Source organism: Hyperolius riggenbachi, chromosome 3, assembly GCF_040937935.1.
Source record: "Hyperolius riggenbachi isolate aHypRig1 chromosome 3, aHypRig1.pri, whole genome shotgun sequence".
NCBI lineage: Eukaryota > Metazoa > Chordata > Amphibia > Anura > Hyperoliidae > Hyperolius > Hyperolius riggenbachi.
Window position 1 is genome coordinate 377,600,441 of NC_090648.1, and position 27,980 is coordinate 377,628,420.

At 45.0% G+C, this 27,980-nt stretch overlaps 1 protein-coding gene across 3 annotated transcripts in view; it reads left to right on the plus strand.

The window, feature by feature from the left end:
* Positions 1 to 2,918: 2,918 nt before the first annotated feature.
* Positions 2,919 to 27,980, plus strand: part of CECR2 (CECR2 histone acetyl-lysine reader) — a 136,718-nt gene continuing 111,656 nt past the window's right edge. For 2 of the 3 annotated variants that reach the window (XM_068277262.1, XM_068277261.1), the window contains exon 1: positions 3,460 to 3,639. In XM_068277262.1, the coding sequence (XP_068133363.1) occupies positions 3,526 to 3,639 (114 nt within the window). In that variant the 5' untranslated portion in view covers positions 3,460 to 3,525. Of the gene's footprint in view, positions 3,072 to 3,459; positions 3,640 to 27,980 lie in introns of those variants that run through there. The other variant, XM_068277263.1, reaches the window with a different exon arrangement.

The following is a 27,980-nucleotide window of genomic DNA, read 5'->3' on the forward strand; positions in this document are numbered from 1 at the left end:
GCTACATCTACTGGGCACATATACATCTGGCTACATCTACTGGGCACATATACATCTGGCTACATCTACTGGGCACATATACATCTGGCTACATCTACTGGGCACATATACATCTGGCTACATCTACTGGGCACATATACCCCCTGGCTACATCTACTGGGCACATATACCTCTGGCTACATCTACTGGGCACATATACCTCTGGCTACATCTACTGGGGACATATACCTCTGGCTACATCTACTGGGGACATATACCTCTGGCTACATCTACTGGGCACATATAACCCTGGCTACATCTACTGGGCACATATAACCCTGGCTACATCTACTGGGCACATATAACCCTGGCTACATCTACTGGGCACATATAACCCTGGCTACATCTATTGGGCACATATAACCCTGGCTACATCTACTGGGCACATATAACCCTGGCTACATCTACTGGGCACATATACCTCTGGCTACATCTACTGGGCACATATAACCCCTGGCTACATCTACTGGGCACATATAACCCTGGCTACATCTACTGGGCACATATACCTCTGGCTACATCTACTGGGCACATATAACCCTGGCTACATCTACTGGGCACATATATACCTCTGGCTACATCTACTGGGCACATATACATCTGGCTACATCTACTGGGCACATATACATCTGGCTACATCTACTGGGCACATATACATCTGGCTACATCTACTGGGCACATATAACCCTAGCTACATCTACTGGGCACATATATACCTCTGGCTACATCTACTGGGCACATATACATCTGGCTACATCTACTGGGCACATATACATCTGGCTACATCTACTGGGCACATATACATCTGGCTACATCTACTGGGCACATATACATCTGGCTACATCTACTGGGCACATATACATCTGGCTACATCTACTGGGCACATATACCCCCTGGCTACATCTACTGGGCACATATACCTCTGGCTACATCTACTGGGCACATATACCTCTGGCTACATCTACTGGGGACATATACCTCTGGCTACATCTACTGGGGACATATACCTCTGGCTACATCTACTGGGCACATATAACCCTGGCTACATCTACTGGGCACATATAACCCTGGCTACATCTACTGGGCACATATACCTCTGGCTACATCTACTGGGCACATATAACCCCTGGCTACATCTACTGGGCACATATAACCCTGGCTACATCTACTGGGCACATATACCTCTGGCTACATCTACTGGGCACATATAACCCTGGATACATCTACTGGGCACATATACCTCTGGCTACATCTACTGGGCACATATAACCCTGGCTACATCTACTGGGCACATATACCTCTGGCTACATCTACTGGGCACATATAACCCTGGCTACATCTACTGGGCACATATAACCCTGGCTACATCTACTGGGCACATATAACCCTGGCTACATCTACTGGGCACATATAACCCTGGCTACATATACTGGGCACATATACCCCTGCCTACATATACTGGGGACATATACCTAATGTTTGCCATTATGTGCATTTACTGGTGAAAAGCTGTCTCTTATTATGTGCATTTACTGGTGAAATGCTGTCTCTTATTATGTGCATTTACTGGTGCAAAGCTGTCTCTTATTATGTGCATTTACAGGTGAAAAGCTGTCTCTAATGTTCATTTACTGGTGAAAAGCTGTCTCTCATTACGTGCATTTACTGGTGAAAAGCTGTCTCTTATTATGTGCATTTACTGGTGAAAAGCTGTCTCTTATGTTCATTTACTGGTGAAAAGCTGTCTCTCATTACGTGCATTTACTGGTGAAAAGCTGTCTCTCATTACGTGCATTCACTGGTGAAAAGCTGTCTGTCATTACGTGCATTTACTGGTGAAAGGCGGTCTCTTATGTGCATTTACTGGTGAAAAGCTGTCTGTCATTACGTGCATTTACTGGTGAAACGCTGTCTCTCATTATGTGTATTTACTTGCCATGCCCAATTTAGTCGCCGCAAATTTCCTCGAACATGTTGCCCCCTACCCATTTGACTGCCCCCTCATATGTGCCAGTCTAGAACCGGCCCTGTACCCCTGCCTACATATACTGGGCACATATACCCCTGGCTACCTGTTCTGGGGACATCTCTCCCCCTGGCTACCTGTTCTGGGGACATCTATACCCCTGGCCACCTATTCTGGGGACACCTATAGACCTGGGGCTACCTATTTTTGGGGAACCACTGCTGTCAGATTAAATGTATTTTGGGGAACTGCTGCCAGATTGTGTATGTTGGGGGAATCGCTGCTGCCAGATTACATCTATTTTTTGGGAACCACTGCCATATTATCTGTATTTTGGAAGAACCTCTGCCAGATTACGTGGATTTTTGGTGAAATGCTGTAAGATTACATGTATTTTGGGGGAAGGGGGGGAAACACTATGGCAGAGCTCAAACTTCCCTGGCAGACCTTTCACAGCAATATTAAAATCATGTATATTTGGCTCCACCCATGACCACACCCACATTCTGTTGCGTGGCCACGCCCATTTTTCGGCGCTACGCGCGGCGCAGGGGGTTTTGTCAGTTAAAGAAAAAACTTTTGTCAGTAAATTTTTAGGTATTTGTCAGTAAAAAAATAACTTGAAAGGTTGGCAACAGTGGAAATGGCAAAGAGGGATCCAGGAGATCACAGTGACTCGATTGGTATGGTTTTTTTTTTATTGTACAATTGTACAATACAGATTCCTCTTGTACACTGACAGTTGATTGGCAGTGAAATCCATAAACTCTCACAACTGGTTGAACTCGATGGACGTATGTCTTTTTTTCAACCAAAATAACTATGTAACTATGCTTGCTGCTGCCTGGTAACTGCTCACTGCTGCGTGGTAACTGCTCATTGCTGCCTGGCAACTCTTGCCGAGCACACAGTTCAACTGCTTGTGGAAAAGAGTACGAAAGTTTACGTCGTAACGTTGTGGAAGTTATTAACTAATGCAAATGTACAGATTAGACAGATGAGCAAAGGTTTACTTCCAAAATTCGGACGTCCCAACATGAGAGGAAGCTGCGTGGATGCAGAGCTGGTACTTTTGCTTTTTTTTGCTTCTGTACCGGCGAACGTACTACTGTGGATAATACAGTTCACAACTCTCCGGTGAAAGGGGGAGGCGGAGCAGAGTGCACCACGCAGAGCATAGAAGGCGTGTCCAGATTACTCGTACTCCTCCTCCCCCTCATTATATTCCAGGCGACCACATTTTCGGGGTTCCTCCTACTTCCCGCCCCTTAAACATTGTCCCCACGAAGCGCTGGGCCGATTCTCCTCCTTTGCCCCGCCCCACAGACATTGTCTCCACAGAGTGAATCGCTGAGGGCCCGCCCAAAACACATTGTCCTGGCTGATCTCCCTAAGCTGAAGTTGCCTGACCACGCCCCGCACACATTGTCCGCACTCGCAGTGGCGCTGAGGGTCCGCCTTCTGCCCCGCCCCACACACATTGTCCCGCAGTCGGGCACGCCGTGTGTCGGGTGGTCGGGATGCCCCCGGATGCGGGTCTGGGGGAGCTTCGCTCCTGCTGGCAGGTCCCGGCCATCGCCCACTTTTGCTCGCTCTTCAGAACCGCTTTTCGCCTGCCCGACTTCAGCATAGAGGTGAGAGAGTCTGGAGTAGCGCTGCGCCTGTGTGTTGGGGGTTGTGAAGAGTTCGAGGGGGGGGGGGGGATAATGGTGAGGGTAGTACTTTGGGTACTTGTGTAATCAAACGGCGGGCGAGGTAACCGTGCTGGAAGCGTGATAGGTTGGGGCAGCGCAGCACAGTGATTGCAGTACGAGTTTGTGGAGCAGTAACCATTACAGGGGACGGGTATTGTTAGTAAATGGTGGTGGACTGTCACTGCAAGAGTATCTGGAGCATAAGGGTAACGGTGCTGAATGTGGTAATATAACTAGCCGTCCTAAAGCATGCCATGGCGTATGAGTGGAAATTCAGGCAATAAGTGTGGATTAGAAGCATTGGGAGTATATGTGGTATTCACTGGAGTTGTATGGGGTATACTGGAACGGTACCCACTAGCAGGCTGTTACTAAGAAGTTGTGATTTAAAAAGCTCTTGCTAATTTAATGTTATGTGTGTGATCAGACTTGAGCTATTTGAATTTATAAAAATCACCCATAGCATTGCATTAGCAAGAGCTTTCTTTTTCTTCAAATCACTGGCACTTAGAAAAGGCTGCTAGTGGGTTTGAGTCCTAATGGTGACTGCAGCATTTTACATATATAGAAGTTCAACAGTAGCTAGAATTTTGGGGAGCAGAATAGCTCCAGTTCCTGTGGAATCAAAATTCTGTATTTTGCTAAATTTTTATGCTCTTATTCCTTGACAGTATTGGCAGTATTTGACGTTTGAGGTTAAAGCAATGTGGTAACTGGGGTTTTCAAGGTATACGGGCTGCAGTTATCTAAGATATATGGGGAGGAGTAATGGCAGTAAAAGCTAGGCCTAGCTATGTAATAAGGGTAAGGGCAGGTGGTATTTTAGGGTATAAGGCTCCTTGCATGTTTTGTTGTGATATAATTGCAGTGTTTACAGTGAAGCATACATTACCATTGAAAGTATGCTTCAATGCCACTGTAAATGGGAAACAGTAAATTCGGGCGCCTGAGGCTAGTGGACAAATCGGGCGCCGCCATTCACTTCTATAATAAATATCGTTTAATGGGCGCCCGGTAGGAAAAAAGGGCGCCGGAGAAAACTAACGTTTTAAAAGCGGCGCCCGGAGACTTAATGTTTTATTACTGTTTCTCATGATTACACATTATTTAATGATTTATACATGTTTAAATATTATTTTTAAACGAAAACCAGTACAATATTTTTTCCAAACATTATTTTTAAACGAAAAACATTACTTTTTTTTTTTTACATTATTTTTAAACGAAAAAAATAACAGGGGGGTCTTAGGTTTAGGCACCAACAGGGGGGTCTTAGGTTTAGGCACCAATAGTGGGGTCTTAGGTTTAGGCACCAACAGGGGGTCTTAGGTTTAGGCACCAAAAGGGGGGTCTTAGGTTTAGGCACCAAAAGGGGGGTCTTAGGTTTAGGCACCAACAGGGGGGTCTTAGGTTTAGGCACCAACAGGGGGGTCTTAGGTTTAGGCACCAACAGGGGGGTCTTAGGTTTAGGCACTAACAGGGGGGTCTTAGGTTTAGGCACCAACAGGGGGGTCTTAGGTTTAGGCACTAACAGGGGGGTCTAGGGGTTAGGGGTAGGTACAGGGAGGGTTACTTAGGCACCAACAGGGGGGGGGGGTCTTAGGTTTAGGCATCAACAGGGGGGTCTAGGGGTTAGGGGTAGGTACAGGGAGGGTTACTTAGTAATTTTTTTTTTAAACGTTATTATGCGTTTCATTATTTAAACGAAAGATTAACGTTTTTACAATTGCCGATTTAATACACATTATTTAATGATTTATAACGTTTAAAAACATTACTTTTAAACGAAATACATTTTTAAACGTAATCCATGTTTATCGTTAAAAACCCGGCGGCCTTTTTTCCCATCGCCCCTTTTTAACGTACGCCTGTAAATGTGCATGTTACTGTGTAAATGCACTGCATGCAGCGCTTTATCCTGATGGAATCTAATGTACTGCAATCTATGTGCTAGCTCCATAGGAATATCATTGCATCGCATACGTTTGCACCAGCACATTATGGTCCTGTCCATTTTACTGTATAATTGCATTGCTAACACATTGTTGTGTTAGAGTTGTAAAAGAACTGTTAGGCTTAATGAAAGGCATGCAGTGCGTTACAAGACATGCTGTCTTGTAACGCACTGCATGCCTTTCATTAAGCCTAACAGTTTACAGTTGCAGCGACGCATATTTTTAATTGTGCATGCTTCACTGTATGTATTGCATGCCTAACATGCAATGCTACTTTTGCTCTCTGTTGCTATCCTGTTTTTACAGGGAATGCAATGCCCTAGTAATCCTTGCCTAAATGGTATCTAGAGTGTAAGGGTAAATGCTTGAGGTATCCAAGTTATAAGTGTAAAGTGCAGGGGGGCAGCGTGGTGGCGTAGTGGTTAGCGCTCTTGCCTTGCAGTGCTGGGTCCCCGGTTCGAATCCCACGTCAACATATGCAAGGGGTTTGTATATTTTCCCTGTGTCTGCATGGTTTTTTTTCCGGACAATCAGGTTTCCTCCCACATCCCCCCCCCCCCCCCCCCCCAAAAAAAAATACAGATAAATTAAATATCTTCCCCCTAAAAATTGGCCCTAGACTATGGTACATGCACTACACAATGCTTACATAGACATATGACTATGGTAGGGATTATTGTGAGCCCCTCTGACAAGACAATATATCCTTTGTACTGTGCTGTGTAATATGTAGGTGCTATATGAATACAGAAATAAATAAGGGAGATGTGTGCTATATACTAAATACCAGGGCTGTGGAGTCGGTACAAAAATCTTCCGACTCCAACTCCGACTCCTCAGTTTATGAAACTCCGACTCCGGGTAACCAAAATGGCCCGACTCCTCGACTCCAACGCCTTAGTCTAATATTTAACAGGGCTGTGGATTTTGTATAAAAATCATCCGACTCCTCAGTTTATGAAACCACAACTCCGACTCCGATTGCCCAAAATTGCCCCGACTCCTGGACTCCAACTCCACAGCCCTGCTAAATACGGTACATAAAGCCTGCTGGGAGGAGTGTTATGTGTTTTTGGGGTGAATAGTCTTCTTGACCATAAGCATGTGGGAGGAATAATCGTTTGGACATGTGCTAGATTAGAGGTGAGGGAAAATCTTTGGATAACACTGATATTTTAGGTGGCAGGTTGATAAGGTGGGGATAATTGTGTATGTAGAGTAGGGTACCATATATAGAAATTTCATTGAGGTGTGTGGATAAAATAATTTTTGATTCAAGTAAAATGTAATTCTACCCCCCCCCCCCCCCCCCAAGTCCACTTGGAAGATTAGTTTTGTACCTGAACATTATATGCTACAGTTAGCTGTACAATAATTGTATTGGGTTGCTGGGTGAATAACCACTCAAAGGATTCCCTTGAGCTCTGCCAGCATGTTTCTCAGAAGGTCCTGTCCTTAAATGTCTGGGGTCATTTCAGGTGTTTAGCAGACGTACTGCTTACCACCCATTCCCCTCTGTCCTGTTGTTTTTGTCCTCTTAGGGGTGGCACGTGCCCTGCACTCTGTGCCCCTCCCGGGGCACCTCCTCTTGCAATGGGTGGGGACTGGACTGGCTGCTCTGACCCATCTGGCTGCCAGACGCGACCCAGCAGCAGTTGGTCTTGATATGCAGCACTTTGTCTGCTGATCTAGAAAGGCTGTCTGTGGGGATCATTTTCTGAAAAATCCTACATACAGTATATTATACATACTCAGCAGAGCTGCTGACTTTTCCTGACTATATTCCATTCCGTGTCTTATCCTTTTATGAAGTCCAGAGTGACTTGTGAGGCTCCAGGAGTCTAAATTACAGAAGTAACCAGGCCAATAAGTTCTGTTTTAGCTGTGAGCAAATACTGTGAAAAGGGTTTTTAAGATCTGCTCAGCTTCTTTTGTTTGTTTTTATACTTTCTGAGAGGACTTCTTATGTGTCTTTTGTAAAAGTTGTAAACATCAGAAGGTCTGGGTGCAACAAAGCTATACAGCAGTCCACTGCAAAACACTCCCACCATGTTAGCACCAACAGGACGGTGGTCAGTGTCGGTCTGCTATTGTACCACTTCCATTCAGTGTTGATGGTTTAATTACAATGAACAGCTGAACATTTTCCATGTGGCTGGATCACCTATATTTTGATGCCCCATCCCTTTAGTTCTAAGTAAGTTGGCTAGGTGCAGGTACCACATATGTTTGTGTTGCATGAAAACTTTGTGAAGGTGCCTACAGACATGAGCTTTGTATAAACCAAGAATGGTGGGACCTGGAATGTAGAAGTATGTTATTTGTGTGGTTTACCTTAGGGGCTATCCAATGGTAAGAATGACCTGGGCAGGGTTGTTTCTCTGAGAAATGGGTTCCAGTGGTTTGTACAAGGGATTCTCAAATCTGTATGGAAACCTCACCAACCGTACATGCTTTGTGGATCTCTGCGCAGACAAACAAGAAAAATTGGTATGATCAGCAATTAACATGCATTCTGGAGAGTATAGTTACATAATTTGGACACTTAGGGCCATATGCAATTAGATTTTTCTCCTGTTTTCTCCTAGGAGATAATTTTTTTTAACTTGTATTCAGAATAACTTCAGCACTTTGCAGTTGACAAAGTACCAAAAAGTAGGTGAAAAAGTACTATCAAATCTATTTTTTGTATTTTCTTGATTGCTGGTGATTTTAAAGGGCATTTTATTGACCGGTTTGAAAATATCACTTTGGAGAAAACGCTAATTGCATGTGGGCCTTAGTAAGGCACGAGGACAGCCTAGAGAGTCACTAAATATACACCCTTGAGAACTCTTGTTTTTACACATTTTATTTTCCTGTTGTGTGATGGTTTTATCTCTTAAGGTGGCCATACACTGGCCCGATTCGCGGCCGTTTCGACAGCAGATTCGATCCTGGGATCGAATCTGCTGCCAATCGTTCGTGCTAAACGCACCCGCCGATCCGATTTCCTCCCGAAATCGGATCGGGCCGTCGATCGCGCCGTGCGGGAAATTACCCTCGATCGCCCGCGGGTAGGGTGCGCGTCGCTAGCGGCGGCCGATCCGATCAGGTATACATTAACTGACACTGGCTCCCGGGCGTCTTCTCCGCGCTGCACCGCTCTGTTCCGGCTCCATCCCGGCGCTTCCTGTGTCACTGCAGTGACCAGGAAGTTCAAATAGAGGGCGCTCTATTTGAACTTCCTGGTCACGGAGTGACACAGGAAGCGCCGGGATGGAGCAAGAACAGAGCGGTGCGGTGCAGCGCGGAGAAGACACCCGGGAGCCAGCTTCAGGTAATGTATACGGGGGGGGGGGGGGCATAGGCGGCAGGAGCAGCTCAACAGATTGTGATCGGTTTCAGGCTGAAATCGATTCACAATCTGTTTGCAGTAAAGGCAGCCATACGATCCCTCTCTGATCAGATAGGGATCTGTCAGCTGGTCGATCTAATGGCAAATCGACCAGTGTATGGCTACCTTAAGGAGTTGTGATCTTGATCAGCTGACTGTGTGTTTGCTCTAAAGGTGCGTACACGCACTACAGAAGCCAACGACAGGTCCGTCGGACCCTCTCGCTGGGCGTACTTTCAGCAGACTGTAGTGCGTGTGTACGCACCTTTGAGTGCAGATCTAAAGGTGGCCATACACTTATAGATTTGCAGCAGATTCAACCATCTGATACATTTCTGTCAGATGCCTGTCAAGTTGAATCTGAAAGAAATCTATCTGATGTGTGCCACACACTATCAACAGATTTACAGTAGATTTCAGAATGCAATCTATTGGAAAGCGATCTAAATGCATTATTGGACCATTAGATCCAATGCAACTCTATGGGCCAGCGATCTGCTGCCAGCAGCAGATCGACCTCGATTTTCCACCCAGTCAGAAAGACCAAATAGGCCGCAAATCAATCAAAATTGGCTGCAAATCGACGGATTTGATAATTCGATAGAATCAATTTCTGATTGACTCCATCAAATCGATCGATGGCTGAAATCGACCAGTGTATGGGCCCCTTAAGAACAAAAGTTGGATGGTTGAGCTAGTTCATAGTCGCACTAGAAGGAACAAGTGCACAGATATGTCTACTTAGAAGCATATGATTGGATGTTGGCGTTCCAGAGCATAGGAGGGTTTAGGGGACATCTTGCCAAAGGCCAGCTGTCACCCTCTGGTGTATTCGATATAGAGCTTGAAAGAGAACTTGTACATATGTCTAATCCGCACTTAACGATCTGTTAACTGTGATCATGAAGCTGAGGAATTAGGCTAGAAACTAAAATTGAGCAAATATATGGATAGGTTGAATTTTCCAATGAATGGTATCAAATATGTATCATAAGCAGGGTGACCTTTTTTTCTGACCATGAATGTAGAGCCAGTTTAGCCTCCAACTTTTTATATAAACTGATCTCCCCAATTACCAGTTGCCTATTCTTTTTTTTTTTTTTTTTATTGTGTAAACATTAGTTGTTTGTGTGGGATGTTTTTTTTTGTTTTGTTTTTGTCTTGAAGTCTCCATACTTTTGAGCCTCTGTCCCATGTTCCTCTCTTGGCTGTTTCCTGGGAAGGGTTAAGCCTGCGGAGTGTGGGGTGCTTTGCCCCCTCCCTGTGGCTCTCTTTTGGGATGCAGTCTGCTGGATGTAATGGGAAGGTTTTGTTCTGGGTCCTGTTGATAGTTGGTGGAGGGGAGTGGGATGGGTGGAGGGGCTTAGGCACTGGGGAAGCCCCTGTGTTTGTTTTGTTCATGGGACTTTGTGTCATCTAGGGCCAGCACAGCTTCTGGAAAGGGGGTGGGCAGTGTGACTGAGGGGGACAGAAATGAGCAGGAGCTTCACTTCTGTTAACCCTTTCAGATGTGCTAGATTTATGCTCCCTTTTTTAGTTTGTTTTTGTCTACACTTGTATCTTTTGTTTCAAGGAGAGACATGCAGTAATCTTGCATGCCCCTAGTACAGGTTAATGAGCTTAGGTAACAAAATGACCCAAATCTCTAAATGAATAGGCTATGGCAAATACAGTACATTTTGCCCTACATATTTACAACATTTTGTATCTACACATTTCACCTACCTCCTCAATCCCGTAGAGGAAAAATTTGAAAAAACTCTCTGGTCTAAGGAGGCAAAATTGTTCTGTGCATTGCTTTTGTGTGTTTTTTTTTATTTTTTTATTTTTTATGTGGTTCTGGTTTGCTGTAACTTAACAGGCTAAGGGTAGGTTAACACTGCTCGGATAAAAAAAAAACAGATGCATCAAACTGATTCGTTTTTATAGGGCCATGGCTGTGGTGCTGATATAAAAATCATCCCATTCCTCAGTTTATTAACCTCTTGACGACCAGCTAACGCCGATTGGCGTAAACTGGTCGTCTGCGGGTTTCCATGGAAACGGCCGCTCGTTCGAGCGGCCTTTCCATGTCCGTTCACGGAGGCTGTCTCCGTGAACAGCCGGAGAGCCGCCGATCGCGGCTCGCCGGCGAAATGTAAACACGCGGGGAAAAAATCCCCGCTGTTTACATCATACGGCACTGCTGCGCAGCAGCGCCGTAAGGCAGATCGGCGATCCCCGGCCTCTGATTGGCCGGGGATCGCCGTCATTTGATAGGCTGAAGCCTATCCTACAATGCGCAGGACGGAAATCCGTCGTGCGCAGCTCAGAGAGGGAGGGGGACGGAGCGCCGAAAACGCTGCGGAGGAGGGCTTTGAAGAGCCCCCCCCCGCAAAGCGCAGAGAGCCGGCGGCGATCAGACCCCCCCAGGACATCCCCCTAGTGGGGAAAAAAGGGGGTAAGTCTGATCGCCCTGGCTAAAACCTGATCTGTGCTGCGGGCTGGAGAGCCCACGCAGCACAGATCATTCAGAAATCCACTGGTCGGCAAGTGTTTAAACCTCCAACGCCTCAACCCTGCATTGGGCCTCGGTTTGTTCACCTGCGACTTCCTATTCCATTAGTGAGCGGTTTGAGCGACAAATCTGTTGATCGAAATTTATAGCAGCCTCCATAAACTTGTGCTCCATTCTGCGGAATGGGCCGAATGGGTCTGTTTTGAACAGAGCAATGTGAACGGATCCTATCAGGGCTTTGGAGTCGGTACAAAAATCATGTGACTCCTCAGTTTATGAAACCATGGACTGACTCTAGGTACCCAAAATTGCTTCAACTCCGACTCCTTTGTCTAATATGTACCAGGGCTTTGGAGTTGGTACAAAAATCATCCCACTCAGTTTATTTAAACCCTAGACTCCAGGTAGCCAAAATTAATCCGACTCCACAACTCTGACTCGACAGCCCTGGATCTTATTGATTAACACATGATCTGTTAGGATCTGGTCCATGTTTTATTCCAGTGTGAGCCGGTCCTTGTGCTGAGCATACACCGCTCGATTATCCCGCTCGATCGTTTGGCTGCTCCGCAGTCCTCTTATCTTCTGCTCATTTTTCTTATCTTTTTCCATTCAGTTCAGGGATCGGGCGGGAGATCGAACATGTTGACTTCATCTTAATGGCTCAAAATTGAGCCGTGTATAACCAGCATTAAAGCTCTTACGAGTCCGGTTTACAAAATCCTTTTGCCCCTTTCACACACAGGGCTTGATTCACTAAGACAAATAGCATGCCTTATCCAAGTTAACACGCCTTATCAGAGTAACCTAGCGAGCACTACAAACTTATGCCTGATAATTGGCAATGACTAGAGCTCCACTCGTCTTACCCTGAGCCCCTGCGGGTTCGTAGCACTCGCTGTGTTACTCTGATAAGGTGTGTTATTTCTGATAAGGTGTGTTATTTCTGATAAGATGTGTTATTTCTGATAAGATGTGTTAACTTGGATAAGTCATGCTATTTGTCTTAGTGAATCAAGCCCATTGTCTGTAGCTGGGCTGTGGTGTTGGAGTTTAGCAATTTTGGGTACCTGAAGTCTGAGTCAGGGGTTTCAATTAACTGAGTAGTTGGATGATTTTTGTACCAATTCCTCAGTCCTAGTAAGTATTTAAGGAGGAACTCCAGTGAAAATAATGTAATAAAAAAAGTGCTTCACACCAGGCACCTCAGCTCTGATATATAGTGTTCCGTCACTACAGACAATATAATTGCGATGCAATTATATTTCTGTGGTATGTTCACATCTGTACATCAGTAATGCAGTGTGGCGGGTTCGATCGTAATAATGAACAGCATGCTGTGAGTTTACTGAACAACGTGCGCCGTTACAGTGGCAGTAAAGCATATTTTCTATGTACTGCATGCTTTATTGCATGCATTCATGTTGAAATCCTATTAAAAATCTAGCTAAACTCTGGTTGTAAGTGTACTACCCCATTTTATACCTGAGATAATATTTTTGTAAGTTTTGTCCTTTGGTTGCTGGAAGACAATGCTTTGTTGTTGTTATATATATTTTTTCTGTGGTTTGCTCTTTCACCCCCTTCCATCTCTATAAGCTAAAATAGGCTGCACTGCAATTAACCTACCAGGGTGTTTGTATGCAAACAAGATTGATCATATCGAGCAAAGGTAATCATGTGTAATAGGTAGTTCTAAATTTGGTAAACCATGCAATCACAATTGCGTGGTGGAAGTAAAATGGCTGTCTGGGAGTGTACTCTTTCTTCTCGGTCTCAACCAGGGCTGCAGAGTTGGAATCGGAGCAATTTTGGGTACCTGGAGTTGGAGTCTGGTGTTTTATAAACTGAGGAGTTGGGTGTTTTTTGTACCAAGTCCACAGCCCTGGTCTCCACTCCTCCTCTCTCCCCCCCCCCCCCTCCCCCCATTCGATCCCCAGCAATATCAATCACTCTGTTTTTTTTCCTATTGCTTTATAGAATAAAATCTGCACACAAAAACCACGGCTTGTCAATATGCATGGTAGGAGTACAGGAGTGGCAATTGTACAATGCAAAAATACAATTGAGGATCTTCAACTCATGAGACCCCAGAGTTTTGGGAGTCTTCCAATATTAACGGATGTGTCTTTTAAAATGTTAAAGGGACTCCCAGCACCTCTCGTGGGCATGCCTTTAAGACTCCGACCAGTACTGCAAAGTACTTAAAGATGCATACCTTTCTGTAGCTTGTGATCTCCTCTTTCATTTGATGCTTGAATTGCTGTCTACACCAAATAGGGCTCGTTTCCACTAGTGCTGCGTGCGTCTCGTAGTCGCACGCTGGCACTGAGCGGGTGGGTGTTTGCGTAATAACGGGTAACAACCAAACACATTTTGCCACAATCATGGGGTTTGAAATAACTGGATCAGTAGAAAAAATCCAAGTACACTTTATGCTGGGCATACTCGGCTCGAGAATGCGCCGGTATCGAGCCAGCGCGTCACCGCTCGTCCGCGGATGGATTCCTGCTCGTCCCCGCGGGCTCTGTCAATCAGTGTTTCGTTTGCTCCCATTGTTCTCCCCGCCGGTATCGAGTGCAGAATCGATCCGGCGGGGTACCGGACAGGTTGAATATTATCAATCGAGCCATCAGCGGCTCGATTGATAATATAAAACGGGCCATGTATGCCCAGCATTAGAAGGCTACTTATTAATCTAGGGGATCCTCAGGGCATCTGCTGCCATATGGGTAGCGTGTATGTTCTTTGTGCACTTATTATTTTTTTGTTTTGTTATAAATATGAACATAAAGTTGTTAATTATAAACTTGGTTAAAGGACACCTGAAGGGATATGGGGACTGCCAGTTTCCTGGTGTCCAGCATGCTGCAAAATCAGTCAAACTTCAGTCAAAAATCTGATTTGCATGCTTGTATGATCTCTGGCAAAAAAATTAAGGCTCATACACATGCTCAACAGCGGTCTTTTATGCAGCACAATTATCGAACAACTTTTTGTTGTGAAAGAAGTTGGCAGAACCCAAAAAAAGTTTTTGCTATTGTTCAAACAACTGATAAAACCTCAATCCAGTGCCTAATACACACCATACCTATTTCTGTTAGATTTTTCTGTTATGCTGGGCATAGTCTGCTCGTTTTTGAGCTATTGAGATGGCGCAAAAGAAAATTTCCAGCATGTCCCATCTCCTGCCCGATCGTTTCGCTGCTCGATTCTGCATTGCAGTGAATGGAAAAAGATCGGAAAAACGAGCGGAAGATAAGAGAATTGACTGCAGAATCGAGCAGCGAAAAGATTGAGCCGGCGAATCGTGCGGCAAAAACGAGCCGTATATGCCCAGCATTACATTTTTCTGTTTATTTTCTGTAAATTACTGGAAGAGACTGGTCATTTTCTCTGGTGCATTGTCTTCCTGGTTCTCTCCTGAGTAGAACAATGCGTAATTGCTAGGCAGATGGTTAGACAGGTAAATCTAATGCTGGTGGGTACACATGATGCTTTTTTCCCGGCCGATCGATTTTTCGATTCTGTTGTCTTTTATCTATTTCCATTCACTTCTATGAAAAATCGATCAGAAAAACAATCGAAAATAAGAGCGGAAATGTCGGAAATTATTAAACCATCTGGCACAAAATTGTATGGTGTGTACCCAGCATAACAGAAAATCTAACAGAAAATTGTATGGTGTTTACCTAGCACAACAGTTGGATAAACGTCTTATCAGTTGTTTGAACAATAGCAAACAACTTATTTTAGTTGTTTCACAACAAAAGTTGTTAATTGTGCTGCATAAAAAAACGCATGTATGGGGCTTTAAGGTGGCCGTACATCACTTGCTGTCACCTGATTAACCTTTAGATGAATCCCCCTCTGATTAAGCCTAGGAACACACTTAGCAGAAACGCTAGCGTTGTGGAAAACACAGCGTTTTTGTCGCCAATGCTAGTCAATGGGCCGCATATAAAAACCGCATATGCGTTTTTAAACGCTGGTTTTGCTGCATGATTTTCAAAAAGGCACATAATGAGTTAATGGTAACGCAATGTAATGCGTTTTGTATGCTTTTTTTTCTTTGTTTTTTTTCTGATGTATTTCCACTTCCTGTTGTCTTCCTAGTAATTTGCATGAAATTTAATAGAAAAAGGCATGGAAATTGCGTGTGTTTTTTATATGCAAACGCGCAGAATGCTAGAAAAACGCATATGTGGGGAAAAAAGCAAATGCACACAAAAAAAACCCCCCGCACATGACCGAAAACGCAACCTTTCACGCACAGCCATGTGTGCACCTAGCCTGAATCTAATCAAACTATTTGGAAATTGGTGTGCAATGTGTGGGCAGGCTATTTTCAAATAGTTTTCAGCATGAAATCTATTGTAAAAATTGTTCTAGCACTGCTGCTAGGAAATGATTGATCCCTCCCTGATTGGCAAAGCTGGCCATACACACATGTGTTTTGTTTTTTTTTGTTTTTTTCCCTGGCCGATTCCCTGCAGATTCAAACACTTGGAGGAGACCCAGTTTTACATTAATTATTCCATTGAATCTGCTGTAAAATGTCCACACTGACTCCTGGAATGGATGGATTGGCTTTTGAATTCTGTATTCATTTGTTCACCCAGCATATAGGTTCTTTTTTGGGAATTCATAGTTAAATGAAAATTGGCATGGTCGGTTTTTTTTTTTTTTTAAAGATTCTTTTATTTTTGCTTTTCAAATAGAAATGTACAATACAACATACAAGGTACATGATAGACAGAAGTACAAAAGGTTTGGCAAAACAGGCCTATACACCAAGGGTATTGAAAAATATCATAAGTGAGGTGCCCCGAATCAGTATTTCTATGTCAACGTATATTGAATACAAGGACATGTCACAAACCAACGTGACTAGTAAGAATAACATAGCGTACCATGGAAATCTTATGGGCTAACAAAGGTTTTCCTAAGATGTAGTTGTGTGGGCATAGATGTCCTCCTAGATGTTTGTAGAGAAGGGGTGGCCCTAGGCCCTAGGGGAACATACACCAGGAGCCACCCAAGTGATCGATTTTAAGCTGAAGGGCAAATAGAACCCACTTCTCTATGCCCAATATATAGGGGTCAGGCCATATTTGGGAGTGAAGCATCAAACTATATGTGCCGACCACAAGGCAATCCCTTTAGTCTCGGGTATCCCTTGGGTTGCATTAGCAGTCTATACCTCAGGAGGAGCCAGAAGAAATAAGAAGGAAAGAAGAAAGGAAAAAAGGCTCAAAGAGAGAGAGAGGAATGTGCCTAGAGTAGACAGAGAGAGTAAGAATAAGATATGTCGGAGAACCGCCCCCAATACCAACTCTCATTCCCTGAATGCCATGGAACCCACATGATGAGGACAGATAACGTTAGGACCCACCTGTCCGGAAGCAGCTCCAGACCCCACAATTTCAGACTGTGTTCAACTCCCCTACTCCTGATCATTACTATTAGGGTCCCGGGCAAGCACAAGGGACCGATACCGGTCAGACTCTTTGAACTCAAACCAGCCATACCATGTTTTCCAAAATTGATCATGTTTGTCATGTATAGTGGCAGTGAGCTCTTCCATACATCTAGTCTGATCGACTTCCCGTAACCACTCCAAAATTGTGGGGGCGTCCTGAGATTTCCATTTTTTTGCTATCAGAGCTCGGGCTGCATTTACTAAATGCCTTGTAAGAGTTTTCTTATATTTTCGAATAGACCATGAGTTGTGATGTAATAAAAAGAAGGCTGGAGAGTCTGGTGGAAGAAAATCTGTCATTGCGTGCATAAGGTCCCTTATGTCTGCCCAGTATTTAGTAATCCTGCTGCATGACCAGAATATATGTAAAATCGATCCTGTATCTTGTCCACATCTCCAGCAAAGGGGAGAAGACCCTGGGAACATTTGATGTAGCTTAGAAGGTGTGAGATACCATCTCGTAAAGATCTTATACCCAGCTTCTTGGTTTTTGGAGGAAATAGAAGATTTATGCGAAAAAGTGAGGATTTTCCCCCATTGCTTATCAGAGAATGTTAGACCCAGGTCATGTTCCCACTTCTCCTTGTATGTCAAAGCAGGTGCTTCAGGATCATTAAGGAGCGAATACACACTTGAGATCATACCCCTCAGTGGGCCCTCTCCTTGGCAAGTTTGTTCAAATGGTGTTAACGGTCTACTGAAGCTTATTTTGGAGCCTTGGGATAGAAGGAAGTGTTTAAATTGGAGCCATGACCAGTGATCTAAGGTAGTAGAATTCAAATCTTGCCGTAGTTTCTGTAGTGGAATCCATTCTCCCCCAGATAAAAAGTTTAGCGCTCTTAGGTTAGGGCATTTGCGCCACGCAGGATAGCTTTTAGTGGCAAGGCCAAGAGGAAAACTGGGGTTGTCCAGCACAGGGAGCAAAGGAGAGGGCCAAGGTGAGATGGCTGGGTCTTGTCTATATTTTGCAAGGGTCTTGAGTGTCTGAATTATTAGGGTAGCTGCAGGATCCAACCCCGCATATATCGGGGCAGACCAGGTCGACTGTATCAGGTGACCCTTCATTATCTCATCTTCTAAACCCACCCAACGTTTGAGTTTTGCATGCCTATGCCAGTCTATAATTCTGATTAGGATGGCAGCTGCATGATAAAGGCGAGGATTTGGGACAGCCATCCCACCCAATGCTTTAGGTGCAGTTTGAAGGGCATATTTAAGTCTCGGTTTACGGCCATTCCAAATGAATTTCGAGAAAGATTGAGTAACTGCTTTAAAGTATCGGGCAGGGATGAAGATCGGAAGGGTTTGGAATAGGTAAAGTAAGCGAGGCATAATAGTCATTTTGATGATATTAGCGCGTCCAAACCATGAGAAATGAGGCTTATCCCAATGGTGTAGGTCCTGCTTAATGCGGTCGAGGGTGGGGATAAAATTAGTCTGGAACAGGTCTTTTGGGTTCGGAGTGATCTGTACCCCTAAGTATTTCAAGGCTGCCTTAGGCCATTTGAAGGGGAAATTTGATTGCAATAGAGACTTCAGATCTCTTGGGAGAAGGACACCCAACGCCTCGCTCTTATCATAATTAATAGACATATTAGATAGCTGGCCGTATCGCTTAAATTCCGATAGTAAATTAGGAAGGGATATATGTGGATTGGTGAGGTAAAAGAGCAGGTCATCTGCATAGGCAGCTACTTTATGTGATGAGGATGGAAGAGAGACACCTGTTATGTCGGGATTATTACGCACCGTACACAGGAAAGGTTCCAGGGAAAGAGCAAAAATTAGGGGGGAGAGTGGGCATCCCTGTCTTGTTCCATTGCGTATAAGAAATGCCTCGGAGAGTACTCCGTTTGCCTTTACTTTAGCATGGGGACCAGTGTATAATGCCAACACCCGTTTCCGCATTTTGTCCCCTAGACCCACATGACTCAGAGTCAGATCAATGAAGTCCCAGTCCACCCTGTCAAATGCTTTTTCAGCATCTGTGGATAATAGTAATGTGGGGGTGGACCGGGACCTCACCCAGTGTAAAATATCCAGCGTGCGAATTGTGTTGTCCCTCGCCTCCCTCCCCGGGACAAAACCCACCTGATCGGGATGCACCAAGTCAGGTAAAAGCGGCGCTAACCTGTTAGCCAACATTTTAGCATAAAGCTTGAGATCGACATTTAAAAGGGATATGGGTCTGTAACTTTGGCATTGGGAGGGGTCTTTGCCTGGTTTTGGTAGGACTGAGATATGAGATTCCAACATCTGAGATGGAAACTGATTTTGTCCAGGAGGCGATTCGGTGATAGCATTAAAAGCTCTTAACATGTGGGGCATTAAGACTTGATTAAGTTTTTTATAGTATTCAGGGGTAAACCCGTCTGGGCCCGGTGCTTTGCCTGATGGAACCTGAGCCATGGCCATACTCAGTTCGTCTGCAGTAAAGGGGTCCTCAAGGTCCTCAGATTGCGCATTTGATAGGGAAAGCATACCTGACTGTTGTATATAATCAGTCGCCATAGATCTATTATTGGTATGAGGGGATTTACCATTGGGGGAGGGCAGATTGTACAGTCTGGAGTAATAATCCCGGAAAGTCCCTGTTATTTCGTCATATTTGTGGAGAAGTTTGGAATTCCTATCTTTAATGCCTGCAATATAATTAGAGTTCTGTTGGGTTTTAAGGGCCCTTGCTAATATAGAGCTACATTTATTCCCATATTCATAAAAAGTGCGATGGCATCTTTCTGCTGCATGTTTAGCCTTATGGAATAAGAGATTTTTGAGGGACTCCCTAAGTCTAGTGAGGTCTGATAAAATCATAGGGGACAAAGTTTGCTTGTGTTTCAACTCAGAGTTTTTAATAGAGGTCAAAGTATCTTGTATTTCCTTTTCCCGTGCCCGTTTCCTTCTGGCTCCTTCTCTGATCAATAGGCCTCGTATGTAGCATTTATGCGTTTCCCATAATATAAGTGGGGAGGTGTCCTCTTTGTTGTTAAGTAGGAAAAATTCCTCCAGATCACTCTTAAGCTTTTGAAAGAACGCTTGGTCCTGAAGTAGTGAGTTATTAAGGCGCCAGGAGGCGGGGCTTCGTCTGCTTTCCCCTAGGGCAAGATCCACTGATATCGGTGCATGGTCTGATAGAGAGATGTTGCCAATCGAGGGGGAGGCAGAGACTGACAGTAAGTTATGTGAGATAAATATATAATCAATCCGTGAGTAGGAATTGTGAGGAAATGAGAAAAACGTGTAGTCTTTTTGAGATGGGTTGTGCATTCGCCATACATCTATCAGTTGCATACTGTGGAGAAGCGTCTTACATTTGTGAAGGAGCCGTCTGGAGACAGGAGATTTTTGAGAGGAGGAGTCCAAGATAGGGTCTAAAGTTAGATTAAGGTCTCCCCCTATAGCTATGCTCCCTTCAGCAAACGTAGAAAGTTTAGCTAAAAAGGTCTGAAGAAAGGAAACCTGTTGGGTGTTGGGGGCGTAGTAGGAACCAATTGTAATTTTATGGTTAAGCACTGTACCTTTTATTAGATTAAATCGGCCTGTAGGGTCATTATATTCTGCGACCAAGAGGAAAGGGGTGTCCCTTGAAATCAGAATGGCTGTTCCCTTCGTTTTAGAGTCCTGTGGGGTGCTGTAATAGGCATAATTATAATATCTATTGAGCAATTTAGGAGGTTTGGGGCCCTTAAAGTGGGTTTCTTGCAGGCATACAAAGTTAGCTTTTTCTTTATGGCACATATTTAGGATAGAGGATCTCTTTTCAGGTATATTGAGTCCCCTGGCATTCAGGGATAGCATCTTAAGTGACTGCTGGAATATGAGCCAGCATGAGGCGGTCCCCCCGACATTTTAGAGGAGAAAGAGTATACACAAATAGAAAGGTAAGTAAGAACAAGGTAGAAAATGACAGACTTACAGGTGAGATAAGGCGTGTAAGAAACCACGCCAGTAATTGTAGATATAAACAAGCAATACAAGAGTTACCTTTAATCCACATAGTGAACTAGGTATTAAGGTGTATTAGCACTTCTGACAGGAAACACAGGTTCCTGAATTTCTGGCGGTTGCCGTGGGGTAAGAGAGACCACACCCAAGAGGGTTGCGCTCTACCGGACCCCCGGCAAGCCCGTGTGCACCTTATTAAGGTTAAGAACATTATAACTAGCTTAACTATATTATATTCTAGTTACTCTCTCATGGAGGAAAATATTAAACCCATTAAACTCCTTCCCCGTAACCATAAAGGGGAGGTATAAAGTGCTATCCCCCACCGCCCCCGTCCAAGTCTCTCCCGCATTCCCCCGCCCTCCAACAGTGCTGTATGAGTGTGGTATTATATGGAGGTATAAAATCTACACTGAAGATTTCTTGCAATTATATGGGGTGCATTGACCACAAGAGTATGCGGGGAGAGACGCAATCCCGACCATCCCCCAGGAGAAGACCCAGACCCCCAGCAATCCCCCCCCCGGACCCCCCCCCCAAGCTAGGAGCCCGAATCCGCGTCCCCCAAGCCAGCGGCGGCCCACCCCCCCCCCCCCCGGAGGCCCGCAAAAACGCGCGCCCCAGGGGGGGAGGGAGAGCCACCCCCGGGAGGGGGGCGCAGAAGCCCATCATTGCGTCCAGAGGGAGACCGAGGGGGTACGCACATACAACAACAACAACATACCCCCCTTCACGCAGTACCCAAGCATCCCCGAATTCCACGTATCCAGCAGAGAGACCCGTTATGCATAGAATAAGTAGTTGACAACCAGAAACATAAACATACATATGCATATATACATCTCCCCGCATTTCTCTCCCTAAGTGTTCCATCCTCCACTAACATATTATGCAATAGCTCCAGTGAAATCATATTCAGTGCATTCGAGTGAGGACTATCTCACTGTCTCGGTATAATGACGGACCCATCTTCTAAGATCCGCATAATAGTACATATGTGTCTTGGGGGAAACCATATAATTATATCTAGCATTAAAGGATCACCATGAAGATAAAGCATGCATATAGATAAAGTAACATTGAAGCTGGGTTTCAAAACGGTTAGACAGATGTGGTAACACTGCATCTTCCAAGCGTATTCATCCTGGGGACAATATGAACAGGGAGGGATAGTCTCGGATTATTAGGGGGTGCAGAAAGGTGCTCGGGGGTCGCTGCTAAATCGAATCCAGTTCCAGCGCCCGGGGGTAGAGCCCCCCAGGGGGGGCGGTGGTCAACCAAAGGCAGTGGATGGGCATCCAGTGCATCGAGTAGGCCGAGGCCCTGTGAAGAGCACTGCAGTCAGACACCCTGGGGCTGTGCATAGGGTTAAGGGGAAACAAATTGTTCCAGTGTCGGCTTAAAGCAAGTGTTTAAATCAGGGTAATCTGCTGATTGGTGCAAAGAGTCAGGGCCCCACACATGGGGCCAGCAGGGCAGATCAAATCAGATCAGATCAGATCGGGGGCCGGGGGCAGCAGGGTAACAGCGTGTGACAGTACTCACGTAGATTTAACGGCGAGGCCCGCGTTTTTTCTGCGGGCGGGTCACCTCCAAGTTGTCCGGGTCCCATTCAGGTAACGCCACGGATTCCATCGAAAAGGCTTGGAATAACGCGGGCAAGTCTGACGGGTGACGAAGGGAGAAGGACCTGGAGCCATGCTTCATGACCAGTTGAAAGGGGAAACCCCAATAATATGTCGCTCCCATGTTCTGTAGCACTTGGATCAGAGGCTTCAGGGCTCGTCGCTGGATCAGGGTAGAAGGCGCCAGATCTTGATAGAGAGTGATCTCCGTTCCCTGCCAAGTAATATCTCCTGCGTCACGCGCGGCCTTCATGATGCCTTCTTTCTCCGTAAAGTTATGCAATCTGCATATGATATCCCTCGGAGGTTCGTCATCAGCAGGCATGGCCCTTAATGCTCTATGTGCTCTATCAAACTTTAAGCGTTGCTCCGATGGGCGGTTCAGCAGGCCATTGAAGATGGATCGCAGGGTAGACGTTATGTCTTCAGCAGGGACAGATTCCGGTACACCTCGCACCCTAATATTATTGCGGCGGTTCCTGTTCTGGAGGTCCTCCATCTGAGTTCTCAGGACTCGATTATGGGTAAGTTGTTTTTCTTTTGCCTCCTTCAACTGCGCCACTTCTGCCCGTAAGGTCTCCAGACCGCTCTCTACCGAGGTGACTCTGTCCGATAGGCCTGTGATGTCAGTGCGGATGGCGGCTATTTCCGCTTTTGTAGAAGTGACTATCCGTTCCGTCTGTTCATCTAGGTCCTGCTTAGTGGGGAGGCTGCGAAGATACTTCCATATATCATCTAAGTTGCACAGCGCTGCAGGGCCTGCCTTAAAAGACGTCGATGTTTGTGTTGTAGAAGGCGCGGCATCCGCCATGTTGGAGGCCTCTGGTGTCGGGCCTAGAGCCTGGAAATAACGGGTCACCGGTCTTTGGGTCGGAGTTGGAGGGCACCGGTCAGTAGCAGTAGCTTTCTTGTCGCCCTTCATACCACTTTGGGAGCCAGGAGAGAGAGATTTCTCGGCTAGAATAGCTGTTAAAAGCACACGAGGCCGGGAGCTCAGCACACGCACGTCCTTACTCCTCCATGGTTGGCTCCGCCCCCCCCGGCATGGTCGGTTTTAATGTTAAATAACAGTTTGTGCAGCACTGAGAAGTTTGTAACTTTTTTTTTTTTTTGTGAAAAGTTGAATTTTAATTTTGAATTGACTTTTAGGGAATAGATTGAGCTCCTCTCAGTGTCTCCGTGACATGACTGTGGACTCTGTAGAGTGCTGCAGAGATGTCACCCCTATAAAGATGAATACACAATTCTAATAATGCTAAATTTGGTCAGAGGGCTCACAAATGATTCTTCAGTGCATTTAAGGTGCACGTGGAGGGGGTTTGGGAAGTTTGGCATTGTTTGTTGTGTGAGTGGAGGATAATGGACACTGCTGCTGGGTTATTCCAGCTCTCTCCTTGTTCAGCTGGATGAGATCGCTCACACGTGGCTGTGTTGTGATGGGGCTGGCCAACATTGTGCTCTTCCCCTTCATGCAGATTGTTGCCGCCCCTGGTGGCCCCTTTCCCCTCCCTGAGTGATGTCATGCTGGGGGCCAAGGCTGGACTGGGAGAGCTGCCATTGCTGCACGTACTCCACACCTTCTGCATAATTAATATATAGTAATAGCTTTCAAAGCTTCTTCCACACAGAGGATGAATTTTATAAATCAATCCTATAGAAGCTTGATTTCATTAATAAGAAACCTGATTTATCTGCTTTCAATATTTCTGTAACACATTGTGCTAGCTGTTGTAAAGATTGTCTTTTTTTTGGTTTTGTTTATGAACTAGAACAGAAGTCAGGTGCTTGTCATAGTATAGGATGTTTTCTGGTTAGTGGGCAGAAATTGAAGCACTCGAAGAAATCCACATGGACAGCCAGAAATAAATATTTTGCTGATGGACTGAAAATAGGACTGTGGTGCTGTAGGGAAAGCATGTGACCCATAAAAGCTGGCTACATGCTGGCAATGTATGCATGCGCAAGTATGCATGCGCATACTTTTTTTTTTTTCTGTGATATCGCACAACATCGTTTAATGACATAAGTCACCCATGGGATGGTTAATTTTTATTTTTTTTATGTCCATGTCCAATTAAGTTAAGGATTGTTCTCATCCTCTGACTTGCCCAGGTTTCGATAGTTTACTCAATTGTTCGTTTCCAACACCACTTACTGATTCGGCCAGATGGATTGTCGAACGATGGTTTGGCGGTCCCCAATCCATCTAGCTCTAATCTGCCAGTGGGTATTCGGCATTAGGGCTGGAGCCCACTAGATCACTTTTTTTGAGAATTTAGGGATCGCTTTAAAGCGCTAGCGATTTCCCTAAATACTCTGCCAATGTAAATAGATGTAACAAATTCCACAGTAGTGATTGTGTTTAGCAAAATCGCAATTTAAGGACATGCAGCATTTTGGGAGCGTTTGCGCTTCAATGTAAAGTATTGAAGCGCTGGCAAATCACTCTTGAATCGCTACACGCAGTGATTTGTGTGGTTTTAAATTACTGTATAAAAAAATTATAATTTGAAACGACCAATCCAGAATTAAAACCGCAAATCACAATCACTGGCAAAAAGCGTACTTTTTTTTTTTAAATCGCCAGAAAAAGCGAATGAAATCGCATACAAAGCACTAATAAAAAAATGCTAGCGTTTGCGAAAGCGGTTAGTGACTTTTAGTGGGTTCCAGGCCTTTTTTCTGCGTGCGAAGAGCGCAGTAAGTGTGAACTAGCCGATTGATTAACACTACTTCTCAGTTTTTCTGTGCAGAAAACGCGCACGAAAACAGTCAAGCGTGTTCCCTGCCTGACTAAGGTTGTATTGGTCTGCCTCACTTCCTGTCGCCTGACTTTTAGTTTCTATGGCAATCGCAAGGACAGTGAGAGAAAATCTGTGTAAAGGTGCCCATGTATTACTTGATTTGCGGCATCGATTTCTTTTGATATTTGATAAAATCTGAAAGGGCTTGGTCAGGCGCACGATGGTAGCTGTGTTCGATTTTTCCCAACGGCAATGCTCCCCCAGCCGGCAGCAATAGATCCCTCTGGTCAGATTCGATCAGAGAGGGATCTGACGGTCGAAACTGCTGATCAGCTGACAAAAATGTATGGGCACCTTTATGCAGACACAGACAATAGAAGCCCCAAAAGTTCCTGTTTTCTACACCATTTTAAAATAAAAAACAAAATACTGGAATTGGTCTCATGGGCCCCAAAATGATTAACACCACTTGGAATTATTGAATTGGTCATACCTGTGTAAAACACATCTTCATTAGGTTTTTAGTGTGTGTGGTTCTACTTTTGAGGCTTCCATACTTGATATAATTATACATCAGTTAACTGAAAGTGAACCTTTAAAGAGGAGCTCCAGTAAAAATAATGTAATAAAAAAGTGCTTCATTTTTACAATAATGTATAAATGATTTAGGCCTCTTTCACAGTGGGACGTTGCGTTTGATGCTACGTTAAAGTCGCACAACGTGCCCCTAACACAGTGCATGTAGGTTATGACATTGGACGTTAGTTTGCTCTGCGTTGTCTCTTGGTGCACCGTTTTCATCGCATGCTGATGGAACTGATGGAAAGAAAACAGCGCATTTGTTAAATTAAAAAAAAAAAAAAAAAAAAATACTGAGCATGTGCAACACACATAAAGTAGCAAATGTATTGCTAAACGCACAGCATGCAGCACTTTCTAAATATTGCTACACGTTACACACAACGCAACGTGTGCACTGTGAATGTCACACAGAGTTTGTATTGCTGTGCGTTAGTCTGCGTTATAATTTTTTTTTATAATGTGCGACTTTAACGTCCCACTGTTAAAGAGGCCTAAGTCAGTGTTTGTTTGCCCATTGCAATCTTTCCTCTCCCCGATTTACATTCTGACATTTATCACATGGTGACATTATTGCTAGCAAGTGATGTCAGTGAAAGGAGATGCTGCTTCCTTTTTTGGTAGTTGAAAACTGTTATTTCCCACAATGCAACAAGGCTCCCACAGTGTGATGTCAGAACCATGGTCCTGACGTCACACTGTGGGAGGGGTTTCACTGCAATATCAGCCATACAGAGCCCCCTGATGCTCATTTTGGGAAAAGGAAAAGATTTCTCATGGGGAAATGGGGTATCAGCTACTGATTGGGATGAAGTTCAATTCTTGGTTACGGTTTCTCTTTAACTGAGACATAAAAAAGCGTTTCACTTGGGGCTTCTACCAGCCTCATGTGCCCTCCCCGTCCTCGAACGATGCTCCGGTCCCCCAACGTGGCTAAGTTTAGTTATTGGCAACTGGCTAGTTGCCGGGCCACTGCACCTGCACGGCCCTGGCTGCGTGCATCCTCGCTCATGTCCCGTGCATGCACAGTACGAGGCAGTCCACTGCTCCTTCACGTCCTTGGCTGCGTGTGTCCTAGCCGCGAGCGAGGATGCGCATGGCCAGGGATGTTGCGCGGGCACAGGGTGTCTGCAGGGGGCTGGTAAAAGCCCCAGGTAAGTGAAATTTTTTTTATTTTTTTTTTTTAGCTGTCAGTTAAGGTTCACTTTAAAGCTAAAGTGAAGATTAACAAAAACAAAGTTTGACTTACCTGGGGCTTCTGCCAGCCCCTGCAGCAGTCTTGTCCCGCGCAGGTCCTCGATCCTCTATGGAGCAGTTTTGTTTCCGCCAACTTGTAAGTCGATGGCAACTGTGCCCGCATGGCCCTTGCGTCTCCTTCTTCTTTGTGTTTCCATCTGTAATAACAGGAGGCTATTGCGGACAGGAATGCAAAGAAGGATACTCGTGGCCAGGGCCATTTAGTTGCCATTCACTTACAAGTCGGCGTAAACGAAACTGCACCATGTCGGGAGAACAGAGGAGAGTTGAGGACCGGTGCGGGACAGGACGGCTGCAGGGGGCTGGCAGAAGCCGCATGTAAGTGAAACTCAGTTTGTTTGTTTTTCTGTTAATCTTCAGTTCCGCTTTTTAAGTTTGATTTAGCTTATTACCGTAATACATAACATAATTCAGAACAGTAAATCTGCATTCGCTGATTGGCAAGTACATACCGGTAGTTTCGCGAGCCGTTCAAAACTAGAACAATAATGTGATTTGATTTTCAGTTGAATGTGCCCAAAATATGATCAAAAGTTGTTGCTGCGTGGTACATACATCATTATTTTTTTGATACCTGGTCCAATCAGAAATGACCAATCCGAAGTGCTCTTTCACACAAATGTTAAACGCTGCTGGTGTTAGAGTAATGCATTTGTAACCACAAGAGTGTCAGCAGTTGACACCTGGTGTTTTTACTGCCCGGTAAAAAAAAAAAATGCTGCATGTTGCGTCCAGGGGCGCTGCCGCCCACTCAGATGCACGTGGAAGAGAAGTGTGTCCCGCAAATATAAACGGGAGCAGCTGTCAAGCAGTTAAGTGCA